Source organism: Manis javanica, chromosome 1 (assembly GCF_040802235.1).
Source record: "Manis javanica isolate MJ-LG chromosome 1, MJ_LKY, whole genome shotgun sequence".
Taxonomy (NCBI): domain Eukaryota; kingdom Metazoa; phylum Chordata; class Mammalia; order Pholidota; family Manidae; genus Manis; species Manis javanica.
In genome coordinates this window covers 70,024,673-70,040,473 of record NC_133156.1, presented here as the reverse complement: position 1 = coordinate 70,040,473, position 15,801 = coordinate 70,024,673, and the positions used below count along the sequence as shown (strand labels likewise).

Genomic DNA, 15,801 nt, shown 5'->3' with positions numbered 1-15,801 from the left:
TCCATGGAGTTTCTGCATACTGTCTTGAGGTTTCTTTTGTTGACTGGTCATGTCCAAATAAGATGTGGTCAGTCAACTATAACAGCAGAACTCCATCTTCACACCCTGTGAAAATTAGCCTGGCACTCAAGCAAGTTAGCCAGCCTACTGCTTGGATGGCACTTCAGAACACAGAAGTAGAGCAGTACATCAACAGAGCTCACAACCACATTCATCTGAAGGACATGTATCAGAAAATGATTAAGTGAAAAAAGTAATACTGCATTTATCTCATGGAAATGCTTAAGAAATTACAACCAACTTTTTAATAGGCATGTTATACTGTATAAATGAAATAAGCAATAGAATGAAATGATACTGACACACGTATATTAGAAAGCAAACTTACCTATATAGAGAGAAGATTTGTGTGTGGGAACAGAATCATCAATAAAGGCTGTTCCCAGGGTGTAGAGAGGAGTTCCTCCTGCTCCTAGTAATAGTTGCCCCAAGATGAAGACATACAAGTAGTTGGAAAGTGAAGAACTTGAAGAGGTACAGCTGGTTCTATTCCTTGTTGTTAAGCAAGTATCTTTAGGGACAAAAAAATAAAACTGAATTTACAGAAATTTAGCTAATACTTTAAATATCTATCTTCATGAATTAATTTGCCTAACATAACTTTTATTTCTCCCAATCAGTTCTCCTTGATTATATTTAAACTATTTTAAAATGCATATATTACTAAATAAAATTTATGAAATATTATCATGTTAAAATTTAGATAACATAGAAAACTGAGAAACAACAATTCAAAAAATGAAATTAAAAAATTTTCAGGTAAATTAATGTAAACACAATTGAAGTAAGGGGTGCCAGGGAAAGAGTTTTCAAATGAGGAGGAAAAATCTAGCCTCTATTTTTTTCCAGGTCATAAATACAATGTGAACATCATACTGAATTTATCAATAAGCATCTTTAACATATATGAAAAGTATACCTAGGTTATAGGATATTTTAACAAAAACAGTAATTCTCAACACTCACTACAAAGCAGTAATATTTGGAAGTTTTGTCTAGTTCCTTTTTACAGCTCAAACTCTTTTATTCAACTTAATTTTTTGAAACAATCCTTGGTACTATAGGTTATTTTTTTGAATATCATCAAAGGAAAATGGCTACCTTTAAGTTTTGGTTAAAATCTTCTTAAAAGTTACATTCCAAGGCAGGGTATGATAGTACATCCATATTTCCTAAATCATCTGAAAATATTAATGAACAATGGTGTTTGTTAAAACTACATTTCAAGCCCTTTCCTTTTGAATCTGGTATTGTACCTACGAATTTACATTTTAACAATGGCCGCAGCTAATTCTATTATCATCTCCTTAACATCAGCTCAATATTTATTATTTCCCAATTGCTAAGTAAGGTCTCCAAAGCACCAATTCTGAAGATTCTTTAACTGGTTTCATGGCTATCAAATTTTCAGATGAAATTTTATGCATAAATTATGTATTTTAAAATTTCAAATATACCCTGTAATATTGTATATATTCATGTTATAGAAGGTTGATGAATATTTTGGCAAGTGATTTGTATTTATAACTGAGCTAGGTCTGCACTATTTGTGCTACCTCCCTGGTAACATACACAAGATGAATCCAGGGATTAAAGATGGTGGAATAGGAAATAAAGGTGGAAATTCTCCCAAAAACACATAAAAGAAGAAAATACAGCAAATACAAATAAACCTGAAAATGACCTGAGGACTGTAGAACATACCACCTACACCTGAGGAAGAAGAGAAGAACACACAGAAAAGGGTAAAGTAAAGCTGAGATCGAGTGGGACCCAAGCCCTCCCCAACTCCCAGCCTAGAGGTGGGAGAAAGAGGAACAGTAATCAAAAAACTCCTGAAACACAAAACCCAGATCCAGATGGTTTCTTAGCAGAATTCTACCACACATACAAGAAGAGCTAATACTCATCCTTCTTAAAGTATTCCAAAAAGTAGAAGAGGAGGGAATACTCCCAAACTCATTCTATGAGGCAAGCAACACTCTAATACCAAAACCAGGCAAAGACACTGCACAAAAAGAAAATTACAGACCAATATCCCTGATGAACATAGATGCAAAAATACTCAAAAAATATTAGCTAAACAAATACAGAAATACATCAAAAGGATAATTCACCACGACCAAATGGGATTTATTCTAGGGATGCAAAGATGGCACAATATTCATAAATAAATCAATATGAAACACCACACCAACAAAAAGGATAAAAACCACATGATCATCTCAACAGACACTGAAAAAGCATTTGACAAAATTCAACATCCATTCATGATAAAAACTCTAGCAAAATGGGTGTAGAGGGTACATACCTCAACATAATAAAGGCTACATATGACAAACCCACAGCCAACATAATACTTAAAAGCAAAAAGTAAAAAGCTTTTCCTCTAAGATTGGGAACAAGACAAGGATGTCCACTCTCACCACTTTTATTCAACATAGTACTGGAGGTCCTAGCCATGGCAATCAGACAACACAAAGAGATAAAAGGCATCCAGATGGTAAGGAAGAAGTAAAACTCATTGTTTGGAGATAATGTGATATTGTACATAAAACACCCTAAAGAATCTACTCTAAAACTACTAGATCTAATATCTGAAATCAGGAAAGTTGCAGGATAAAAAATTAATACACAGAAATCTGTTGCATTCCTATACACTAATGACAAACTAGCAGAAAGAGAAATCAGAAAAACAATTCCATTCACAGTTGCATCAAAAAGAATAAAACCCCTAGGAATAAACCTAACTTAGAGAAAGAGGTGAAAGACCTATAATCTGAAAACAAGACACTCCTGAGAGAAATTAAAGAAGATACCAATAAATGGAAATCTATCCCATACTCATGGGCAGGAAAACTTAATATTGTCAAAAGTTAATATTAACTCTGTAAATTGCTTTGGGAAATGTAATCTTTATCAAAATACCAACAGCATTCTTCAATGAATTAGAACAAATAGTTTTAAAATTCATATGGAATCACAGAAGACCCTGAATAGCCAAAGCAATACAGAGAAAGAAGAACAAATCTGGGGGAATTACACTCCCTGATTTCAGGCTCTACAAAAAAGCTACAGTAATCAAAACAATTTGGTGTTGGCACAAGAACAGACCCATAGATCAATGGAACAGAATAGAGAGCCCAGATATAAACCCATGCATATATTATCAATTAATATATGATAAAGGAGCCATGAATATACAATAGGGAAAAGACAGTCTCTTCAACACTGGTATTGGGAAAACTGGAAAAATACATGTAAGGGAATGAAACTGCATTATTGTCTAACTCCATACACAAAAAAGTAAACTCGAAATAGAGCAAAATGCTGGATGTAAGACGTGAAACCATAAAACTTTTAGAAGAAAACATAGGCAAAAATCTCTTGAATATAAGCATGAGCAATTTTTTTCCTGGACATATTTCAGGAAAGGGGAACAAAATAAAAAATGAACAAGTGGGACTACATCAAACTAAAAAGATTCTGTACAGCAAAGGACACCATCAGTAGAACAAAAAAGCATCCTAGAATATGGGAGAATATATTCATAAGTGACTCATCTGATAAGAGGTTAACATTCAAAATATATAAAAAACTCATATGCCACAACACACCCAAAAAAAATAACCTGATTAAGAAATGAATGGAGGACCTGAACAGACACTTCTCCAAAGAAGAAATACAAATGACCAACAGTCACATGAAAAGATGCTCCACATCACTAATCATCAGAGAAATGCAAATTAAAACCACAATAAGATATCACCTCACACCAGTTAGGATGGCCACTATCCAAAAGACAAAAAGACAAATCCTGGCAAGAATACGGAGAAAGGGGAACCCTCCTACACTACTGGTGGGAATGTAAGTTAGTTCAACCATTGTGGAAAGCGATATGGAAGTTCCTCAAAAAACTAAAAATAGAAATAACATTTGACCTGGGAATCCTACTCCTAGGAATTTACCCAAAGAAAACAAAATCCCTGATTCGAAGAGACTTATGCACCCATATGTTTACTGCTGTACTATTTGCAATAGTCAAGATATGGAAGTCACCTAAGTGTCCATCAATAGATAAGTGGATAAAGAAGATGTGGTACATATACACAATAGAATATTATTCTGCCATAAAAATAAAATAAATACTGCCATTTGCAACAACATGGAGGATCTAGAGGGTATTACATTCAGGGAAAGAGGCCAGGTGGAGCAAGACAAATACCATATGAATTCACTTATTTGTGGAGAATAACAAAGCAAAACTGAAAGAACAAAACAGCAGCAGACTCACAGACACCAAGAAATGACTAATGGTTACCAAGGGTGAGGGTTTGGGGTGGGTGTGGGATGAGGGGGATGAAGGGCACAATAATTCACAATCACAATGTAAGTTGATTCATGGGGACTGATGAACAACTGTGATGTACATTTGAAATCAACATAAGATTGTATATTAATGATACTTTAGTAAGTTAATTAATTTTTTTAAAAAACATATACAGGATGAGCTTGGGGCATCTCATATTGACAGAAAGTAAGAAAACAAAGAAACCTGTAATGTTGGAGATGTGTCAAAGGATACAGCAGCCAACTGAAAGAACTCTAGGTAGCCAAAACTGGAAAAATTTAGCAACAAAATATAAAATACATATCGATCCATCCACAATGAAAAAGAAATGATTGACTAAATAATAAATCGGGGAGAAGAAACATATTTATATTTCAGAAGAATTCCAAGTAATGGATGGCGATACTGCACTCTCAAAGAGGTAGAACACCTCACTTCTGAAGTGTGTGGGGTGCACACAGTGACTTTATTCCAAAAAGTATAGTGGAAAGTGGGGGGAAATGAATGATTTCACAGTGGGTTAACATGACAAACACTCCCTTAACCAGGTGATGAAGGTCATCATCAGGAGTGATAAGTGATGCTGATAACTGCATGTACCTTTGATATGATGCAATGAAAATGTGTGGTCCACCCCCAAAAACCCCAGTCTAATCATAGGAAAAACATCAGATATGTCCCATCTGAGAGACAGGCTATAAAATATTTGACCAGTATTTTTCAAAACAGCCAAGGCCATCATTAAAAAAGAAAAGCAAAGTCTGAGAAATTGTCAAAGCCAAGAGGAACCAAAGGATATGACACCTAAGTGTGATCTGGTATCCTGGATTGGATCCTGCAACAGAGGAAGGACATTAGATAAAACCAAGGAAACCTGAATAAAGCTTGGACTTCAGTCAATAAACCTAAACATTAACAGATCAATAATAGTTCATTAATCCTGAGAAATGTAGCGTACAAAGTAAGATGTTAATAATAGGGGGAAATTGTGGTGTGTATGGAAACTATCCTATCTTCATAATTTTTCTCCAAATCTAAAACTGTTCTAAAACTAATTACAAATTAAAGTTATACTTCCATAAAAATTAAAAATAGATAATAAAAATATATAGCAGTATCTTAATTAAGCAGATACTTCCAGAGATGTAAGATTAGACAGAAGAAGTTAAAACAACAGACTTTAATTTTTATCTTTCTCAGTCCAAGAGAGCCAAAGGTTGAAAATAAGCAAGGATAGAGAAGACCTAAACAACATCATAGTAACATTGAACTTAAGAAATCAAAACAAATTATATTCTTTGATAAAAATGAACCTTCCATTTTTTAGGTGCCATGGACAGTATAACCCAAAAATATTTGACCAAACAAATATTATGGTACAAAATATCTATATACATTCCAAAGTCCGTAATAATATTTTATGACCAAAATGAAATAAAACTAGAAATTTACAGTACAACAGAAAATGAAAATTTTATAGAATTCTTCGAATTCCTTCTCTCTGGAATTCAAAAAATGTCAAAGTCTATTAATTGTTCTTGGATCAAAAAAATTTGGAACTACAATATTTCTCAGAAATGATGATACTAGACACAATGTACATATTAAAATTTATATGCTCTAACTAAAATAGTACTTATAAGAAAAAATATTGAAAAGACAAACAAGAGCCCTCTCTATTTAAAACAAAGAATTAACAAATGAAATCTAATTAATGGAAAAAAATAATAAAAATAACAAAAATTAAGTCCTTTGAAATCATTACTAAAATAGACTACTAGTTAACCTAACAAAAAAGGAAAAATTACATATATATAAATAATACATGAAAAAAGGGAAATGAACTATAAATTTAGAACATTTTTCCAAAAAAATCATGAGACTACTGAGTACAGATTTCTAGCAAATAAATTTGAAAATCTAAAATGATTAATGTCCAAATACAGTTTCAGAGATGAATTTTACCAAACCTTTAAATACTAAATAACAATGGCAATAATAATCATAATATGCCTAATGCTACTTAAACTACATCAGAATACAGGAAAAGATTAAAATGTACCAAAGTATTTTTATGAATTGAGTACAAATTGATACCAAATGTAAAAATGATTAACAGCAAAAGAAACCAATACACAAACCTCATATCTGTATATCAATGCAAAGAAAAGCATGAAAGATTAGCAACAAAATCCAACAACATATAAAGAAATACAACAGGACTTTTTAAAGAACACTAGGATTAGAAAAATATGATCACTTTCATAGATTTTAAGTATATATTTGACAAATGTCAATACCAAATCATATTATCAACATAAAATAGGAATAGATATTTAATATGATCAAATATGTGGACACATAAGTGTTGTATACATACACATGCATGCATGTGCATATATCTATACTCTAAAATGGGAAGACAAGGATCCTCACTACCTCTGAAACTTTTCAATATTGTATTAGAGGAAAAAGTGAAAGGAACTCGAGACCTGAAAACTGGAAATCAAGAGGTAAAACTATCTCTATTTGCAGAAGTTATAACTATCTCTCTGGAACACTGAACATAATCAATGGGAAAACTACTAAAAACAGTAAGAATTTAGTAAAGTAGTCAAATATAAAATTAATATAAAGAAAATCAGTAGAATTCACATGCACAACTTAGATGATGTGATGGAACAAAAAAACTAATTTATAGTAGGAAAAATAAACTAAATATACTTAGAAATAAATGTGAACATCCTGCCTACCTGGCACCACAAAGAATCAAGCTAGATGGGGCAAAAAAAAAAAAAAAGGAACAGTGTGTCATAAAGGCAAGATGCCAGAGAGAGACTCTAAATCCACACAGAAGTTTCTGTATATGGCGAAGTAAAAGCTAATATAACTTAATTGTGAGGAACATCCATCTCAACTAGGGAGAACCTCCATTTGCCTAAGAACAGGATTCCAGTCCCTGTCCTGCATGAACATTGTTATGCAAGAACTCCAAGGTGGTCCCCCAAAGCTCACCATCCTGCCATCCTAATTCCTGGGATGTAAATATGACAATATCACATCTTTTATTATGTTACAGTAGCTAAAGGGAGTCTGGAGAATAATTTCAGATTATTAATCAACTGACTATGAATTAATCAGAAAGGAAATTATCTGGTTGTGCTCGACCTACTCAAAAGAGCCCTTAAAAGCAGAGGCTTTTTCTGTCTGGTGGCAGAAGTCAGAGAAGTCTGAAGCAAAAGACGCATCATTCTTTGAGCCATTGCTGGCTTTGAAGATGTAGAGGACCATGTGCCAAGGAATGCAGGGACTTCCCAGAAGCTGAGAGCACCCCCTGCTTATGATCATCAAGGGAATGGGGATCTCAGTTCAACAATTCCAAAAAAACCAACGCTTCCAACAGTTTAATGAACTTGAAGAAGGATTCTTCTCTAGAGCCTCAAATAAGAATGCAGTCAGCTGATACCCTGGAGTTTGAGACTCTGAGCAAAAAACGCATCCAAGCTGTGCCAGGCTCCTGATCCATGGAGAGAACAAGATAATGTGTGTTTGTGCTGTTTCAAGTTGTTCGATTTGTATAATGTTATACAGCAATAACAAACTAAGACAAAGTATCTTACAAAAAGCTGGCCAAGAAGTAATTCGCCTCATCCAAAGGTGAATAATAGCTCAAAAGGAAAAGCAAGTAACACAGAATAGTCTCTAGAAAAATATTGCCACAACGTAGAATTAAAAATTACCATACTGCCATGTTTTTTTAAAGTGATGAAAAAACTATGGCTTCTTAAAATCAAAAGCTGAAAATGATGATTTAATAATCTTATAAATGTGGTGAGACAAGAGAAAGAAAAAAAGTGGGTAAAAGAACTCAGGAAATACATGAAATAAAAATGAAAACTATCATAGAAATAAGTCACACCAGTATGGATGAAAGAGAGAATAGAGGCTGTGAGAATTACAAGGACAGACAGGATAGGCTTGAGAAATATAAAAAATTAAATGAACAAAAATTTTTTTAAAGATGAAAGAGATGAGATCCAGACAAAATAAATCAAATATGTACATTATCAATCAGAATAGAAAAAAAATAAATGTTCAAAGGTAAAACTTAGGAAACTTTCCTGAGATAAATAAAGAACTATCTATAATTTAAAAGGTCACAGATCATCCTAGGAAAATTTGCTGGAGGACTTTCAATAACAAGACATTCCCTTGTAAAGTTACTAGATTTTAAAGATGAAGAAAGACATCTCTGAATAGTCAGAAGAAAAGATAGTCATTTACACAGAAGTAAATAAAAAACATTTAGCTGGCACCAGACACTTCTAAAGCAACATTAATCCCATAAAGACAGCAATGACAAAAAAGTAATCAACAAAAGATAATGTGACTCACACAAAGTTTATGTTCAGCCAAACTGTAATTCAAATATAATACCAAAGACAAATTTTTAAACATTTAAAATCTCAAGGAATTAACCTTTCCTGAAAACAAAAACAAAAACAAAACCACTAGCTGGTACATTTCAGCCTACCAAGAATTACTTCATTCAGAGATGACATGAGGACCTGAAGACCATTCATACTAAATAACATTAAATAATTTATTAAATGCATTTGTTATAGCACAGTTTTATAAGATAATTATGCTTACCTATTATGTGGATTCTGCGGCATCATTTGTTGAGGAAACTATCTGAACCTAGAATTACAAAGTTTCCTAGGAAATCAAAACATTTCTGACCTAATACTTTCACCCCAACTTTAACATGTGATTTGAGAATACACCACAAGAGGGAGCCCCAATGTTGTTTATGAACAAAGAGGAGTGTATCAATAAAATTAAGGCTTAAACTTCATTTAATGGATAGACCACTGTCCAGTCCTGCCCCTTAACATGTGCGTAACTAAAGGCTAAAGAAAATCTACATATCAGCACATTTATAAATTAAATATCAAGCTCAGCCAACCCTCATCTCCACTTAGAAGCCCCACAGCCTGCTCCTCTCCAGGCATACCTTCAAAACCTGGAAGTTAAAAGGGGCAATTTCCTCTGGACCATCCTGCTGCCATCTACCACAATTTTCTGACGGTATTTCCAGGAGATGCCATGCCTTCTGAGAAGGAGCATAGCTTTCCCGGGAACCCAGTCTGCTTAATTACCTTCATCAGGTACTTTGAGGTGGCTAACTTTAATCAGAAACAGCCTCTCCTTCTCCCTTCCCAGAGTATGACTGTAATTTTCTCCCCTGACTCCATTTCCAATCTGTCACTGCCCTAAAGAAGGAGAACGAGAATGAGCAGTTGCTTTTGTTTAAACTTGAGCCCTCCCAAGTCTAAACAGCATCTTCTGGCCTGGAGAGTGTAGCTCGTTCCTACACCATTTTCCTATAACCTCTGTTTACTTATCCTGTTACCAACCCTTCAAAGGCCTTTTTTACAAAACTTTAAAGAGAAAAACAAATTATTTTGAGTTTCCGGGTTGTAATGTAGGTCCCTCTATGCAGAGGCCCCCAGGCAGGGCCCTTCTTGCCCAGTAAAAGATCTGAGACAGCAGGGGCGGAGCCAAGATGGCGGCGTGAGTAGAGCAGTGGAAATTTCCTCCCAAAAACACATAGAGCTATGAAAATATAACAAAGAAAAATCTTCCTAAAATAGAGACCACAGGACACAGGACAACATCCAGACCACATCCACACCTGCAAGAACCCAGCACCTTGCGAAGGGGGTAAGATACAAGCCCCGGCCCAGCGGGACCCGAGCACCCCTCTCCCCGGCTCCCGGGGGGTGTAAAGAAACCGGAGCGGTTTCTTTTTTTTTTTTTTTGCGAGTGCTTTTTGGAAGCCTTAAAGGGACAGGGACCCCGTTGATAGGGAGGAAGGATGGCGGGACCGGTGAGCGGGTGTCTGGCACTGGCACTTGAGGACGGAGGAAATCACGCGTTTTTCCCCTTTTATTTCTCTTTTTGGCAAGTGCTTTTTGGAAGCCTTAAAGGGACAGGGACCCCGGTGCTAGGGAGGCAGGGCGGTGGGACTGGTGAGAGGGTGCCTGGGACCAGCGCCTGAGGACAAAGAATATCCCGCGTTTTTCCCTGCGGGACCCGTGGGCGGGTGCCTGAGACCGGCACCTGAGGACAGAGGAAATCGCGCGTTTTTTCCCCTTTTTATTTCTCTTTTTGGCGAGTGCTTTTTGGAAGCCTTAAAGGGACAGGGACCCTGGTGCTACAGAGGCAAGGTGGCGGGACTGGTGAGAGGGTGCCTGGGCCCGGCGCCTGAGGACAAAGAATATCCCACGTTTTTCCCTGCGGGACCAGTGGGCGGGTGCTTTTTGGAAGCCTTCAAGGGACAGGGACCCTGGTGCTAGGGAAGCAGAGCAGCAGGAACAGTGAGCGGATGCCTGGGAACGGCGCCTGAGGACAAAAAAAAAGATCACGTGTTTTTTCCTTTTTTTTTTTTTTTTTTCTGTTCCCTCTCTCATTCTTGCTGTGGTTGTTTTGGTTTGGAGAGTGCTTTTTGGAAGTCTTAAAGGGGCAGGACAGGACACTTAGACCAGAGGCAGGGAATCTGGGGATCTCTGGGCACTCTAACCCCCTGGGCGGCAGGGAACACAGAGGCCCCGTACAGTGATAAATAGCCTCCCAGCCGCTCCCCCTCCAACGGGGCTCCACCATTTTGGAGGAACAGCCCCAGCCAGGCCACGCCAAGAGCAACAGCGGAGATAAACCCCATAGCAACCGGGCAGGAAGCAGAAGCCCTGTCTCCACACAGCTGCCCAGCACAAGCCACTAGAGGTCGCTTTCTCCCAGGTGAGGAAGGCCAAAAACCAACAAGAAGGGAAGCTCTTCCAGCGGTCACTTGTACCAGCTCTGCACACTATCTCTATCACCATGAAAAGACAAAACTACAGGCAGACAAAGATCACAGAGACAACACCTGAGAAGGAGACAGACCTAACCAGTCCTCCTAAAAAAGAATTCAAAATAAAAATCATGAACATGCTGACAGAGATGCAGAGAAAAATGCAAGAGCAATGGGATGACATGCAGAGAAAAATGCAAGAGCAGTGGGATGAAGTCCGGAGGGAGATCACAGATGGCAGGAAGGAGATCACAGAAGTGAAACAATCCCTGGAAGGATTTATAAGCAGAATGGATACGATGCAAGAGGCCATTGAAGGAATAGAAGCCAGAGAACAGGAACGTATAGAAACTGACATAGAGAGAGATAAAAGGATCTCCAGGAATGAAACAACACTAAGAGAACTATGTGACCAATCCAAAGGAATAATATTCATATTATAGGGATACCAGAAGAAGAAGAAAGAGGAAAAGGGATAGAAAGTCTCTTTGAAGAAATAATTGCTGAAAACTTCCCCAAACTGGGTGAGGAAATAATTGAACAGACCATGGAATTACACAGAACCCACATCAGAAAGGATCCAAGGAGAACAACACCAAGACACATAGTAATTAAAATGGCAAGGATCAAGGACAAGGAAAGAGTTTTAAAGGCAGCTAGAGAGAAAAAGGTCACCTATAAAGGAACACCCATCAGGCAAACATCAGACATCTCGACAGAAACCCTACAGGCCAGAAGAGAATGGCATGATATACTTAATGCGATGAAACAGAAGGGCCTTGAACCAAGGATACTGAATCCAGCATGACTATCATTTAAATATGATGGCAGGATTAAACAATTCCCAGACAAGCAAAAGCTGAGGGAATTTGCTTCCCACAAACCACCTCTATAGGGCATCCTCCAGGGACTGCTCTAGATGGGAGCACCCCTAAAAAGAGCACAGAACAAAACACACAACATATGAAGAATGGAGGAGGAGGAATAAGAAGGGAGAGAAGAAAAGAATCTCCAGACAGTGTATATAACAGCTCAATAAGCGAGCTAAGTTAGGCAGTAAGATACTAAAGAGGCTAACCTTGAACCTTTGGTAACCACGAATCTAAAGCCTGCAATGGCAATAAGTACATATCTCTCAATAGTCACCCTAAATGTAAATGGACTTAATGCACCAATCGAAAGACACAGAGTAATAGAATGGATAAAAAAGCAAGACCCATCTATATGCTGCTTACAAGAAACTCACCTTAAACCCAAATATAAGCATAGACTAAAAGTCAAGGGATGGAAAAACATATTTCAGGCAAACAACAGTGAGAAGAAAGCAGGGGTTACAGTACTAATATCATAAAAAATAGACTTCAAAACAAAGAAAGTAACAAGAGATAAAGGACACTACATAATGATAAAGGGCTCAGTTCAACAAGAGGATATAACCATTCTAAATATATATGCACCCAACACAGGAGCACCAGCATATGTAAAACAAATACTAACAGAACTAAAGGGGGAAATAGACTGCAATGCATTCATTTTAGGAGACTTCAACACACCACTCACCCCGAAGGATAGATCCACCAGGAAGAAAATAAGTAAGGACACACAGGCACTGAACAACACACTAGAACAGATGGACCTAATAGACATCTATAGAACTCTACATCCAAAAGCAACAGGATATATATTCTTCTCAAGTGCACAGGGAACATTCTCCAGAATAGACCACATACTAGCTCACAAAAAGAGCCTCAGTAAATTCCAAAATACTGAAATTCTACCAACCTATTTTTCAGACCAAATAGGTATAAAAGTAGAAATAAATTCTACAAAGAAAACAAAAAGGCTCACAAACACATGGAGGCTTAACAACATGCTACTAAATAATCGATGGATCAATGAACAAATCAAAATAGAGATCAAGGAATATATAGAAACAAATGACAACAACAACACTAGGCCCCAACTTCTGTGGGACGCAGCGAAAGCAGTCTTAAGAGGAAAGTATATAGCAATCCAGGCACACTTGAAGAAGGAAGAACAATCCCAAATGAATAGTCTAACATCACAATTATCAAAACTGGAAAAAGAAGAACAAATGAGGCCTAAAGTCAGCAGAAGGAGGGACATAATAAATATCAGAGAAGAAATAAACAAAATTGAGAAGAATAAAACAATAGCAAAAATCAATGAAACCAAGAGCTGGTTCTTTGAGAAAATGAACAAAATAGATAAGCCTCTAGCCAAATTTATTAAGAGAAAAAGAGAATCAACACAAATCAACAGAATCAGAAATGAGAATGGAAAAATCATGACAGACTCCACAGAAATACAAAGAATTATTAAAAACTACTATGAAAACCTATATGCCAACAAGCTGGAAAACCTAGAAGAAATGGACAACTTCCTAGAAAAATACAACTTCCCAAGACTGACTAAGGAAGAAACACAAAAGTTAAACAAACCAATTATGAGCAAAGAAATTGAAACGGTAATCAAAAAACTACCCAAGAACAAAACTCCGGGGCCGGACAGATTTACCTCGGAATTTTATCAGACACACAGAGAAGACATAATACCCATTCTCCTTAAAGTGTTCCAAAAAATAGAAGAAGAGGGAATACTCCCAAACTCATTCTATGAAGCCAACATCACCCTAATACCAAAACCAGGCAAAGACCACACCAAAAAAGAAAATTACAGACCAATATCCCTGATGAATGTAGATGCAAAAATACTCAATAAAATATTAGCAAACAGAATTCAACAGTATATCAAAAGGATCATACACCATGACCAAGTGGGATTCATCCCAGGGATGCAAGGATGGTACAACATTCGAAAATCCATCAACATCATCCACCACATCAACAAAAAGAAAGACAAAAACCACATGATCATCTCCATAGATGCTGGAAAAGCATCTGACAAAATTCAACATCCATTCATGATAAAAACTCTCATCAAAATGGGAAGAGGGCACGTACCTCAACATAATAAAGGCCATATATGATAAACCCACAGCCAGCATTATACTGAACAGCGAGAAGCTGAAAGCATTTCCTCTGAGATCGGGAACCAGACAGGGATGCCCACTCTCCCCACTGTTATTTAACATAGTACTGGAGGTCCTAGCCACAGCAATCAGACAAAACAAAGAAATACAAGGAATCCAGATTGGTAAAGAAGAAGTCAAATTCTCACTCTTTGCAGATGATATGATACTGTACATAAAAAACCCTAAAGACTCCACTCCAAAACTACTAGAACTGATATCGGAATACAGCAAAGTTGCAGGATACAAAATTGACACACAGAAATCTGTAGCTTTCCTATACACTAACAATGAATCAATAGAAAGAGAAATCAGGAAAACAATTCCATTCACCATTGCATCAAAAAGAATAAAATACCTAGGAATAAACCTAACCAAAGAAGTGAAAGACTTATACTCTGAAAACTACAAGTCACTCTTAAGAGAAATTAAAGGGGACACTAACAAATGGAAACTCATCCCATGCTCATGGCTAGGAAGAATTAATATCGTCAAAATGGCCATCCTGCCCAAAGCAATATACAGATTTGATGCAATCCTTCTCAAATTACCAGCAACATTCTTCAATGAATTGGAACAAATAATTCAAAAATTCATATGGAAATACCAAAGACCCCGAATAGCCAAAGCAATCCTGAAAAAGAAGAATAAAGTAGGGGGGATCTCACTCCCCAACTTCAAGCTCTACTACAAAGCCATAGTAATTAAGACAATTTGGTACTGGCACAAGAACAGAGCCACAGACCAGTGGAACAGATTAGAGACTCCAGACATTAACCCAAACATATATGGTCAATTAATATTTGATAAAGGAGCCATGGACATACAATGGCAAAATGACAGTCTCTTCAACAGATGGTGCTGGCAAAACTGGACAGCTACATGTAGGAGAATGAAACTGGACCATTGTCTAACCCCATATACAAAGGTAAACTCAAAATGGATCAAAGACCTGAATGTAAGTCATGGAACCATTAAACTCCTGGAAAAAAACATACGCAAAAACCTCTTAGACATAAACATGAGTGATCTCTTCTTGAACATATCTCCCCGGGCAAGGAAAACAACAGCAAAAATGAGCAAGTGGGACTACATTAAGCTGAAAAGCTTCTGTACAGCGAAAGACTCCATCAATAGAACAAAAAGGAACCCTACAGTATGGGAGAATATATTTGAAAATGACACATCCAATAAAGGCTTGACGTCCAGAATATATAAAGAGCTCACATGCCTCAACAAACAAAAAACAAATAACCCAATTAAAAAATGGGCAGAGGAACTGAACAGACAGTTCTCTAAAAAAGAAATACAGATGGCCAAGAGACACATGAAAAGATGCTCCACATCGCTAATTATCAGAGAAATGTAAATTAAAACTACAATGAGGTATCACCTCACACCAGTAAGGATAGCTGCCATCCAAAAGACAAACAACAACAAATGTTGGCGAGGCTGTGGAGAAAGGGGAACCCTCCTACACTG

At 36.8% G+C, this 15,801-nt stretch overlaps 1 protein-coding gene across 2 annotated transcripts in view; it reads right to left on the bottom strand.

Moving 5' to 3' along the window:
- SLCO4C1 (solute carrier organic anion transporter family member 4C1) overlaps positions 1 to 15,801 on the bottom strand; it is an 83,505-nt gene that overhangs the window by 34,712 nt on the left and 32,992 nt on the right. For both annotated transcript variants that reach the window (XM_037011968.2, XM_037011969.2), the window contains exon 3: positions 389 to 571. In XM_037011968.2, the coding sequence (XP_036867863.2) occupies positions 389 to 571 (183 nt within the window). The remainder of the gene's footprint in view (positions 1 to 388; positions 572 to 15,801) is intronic.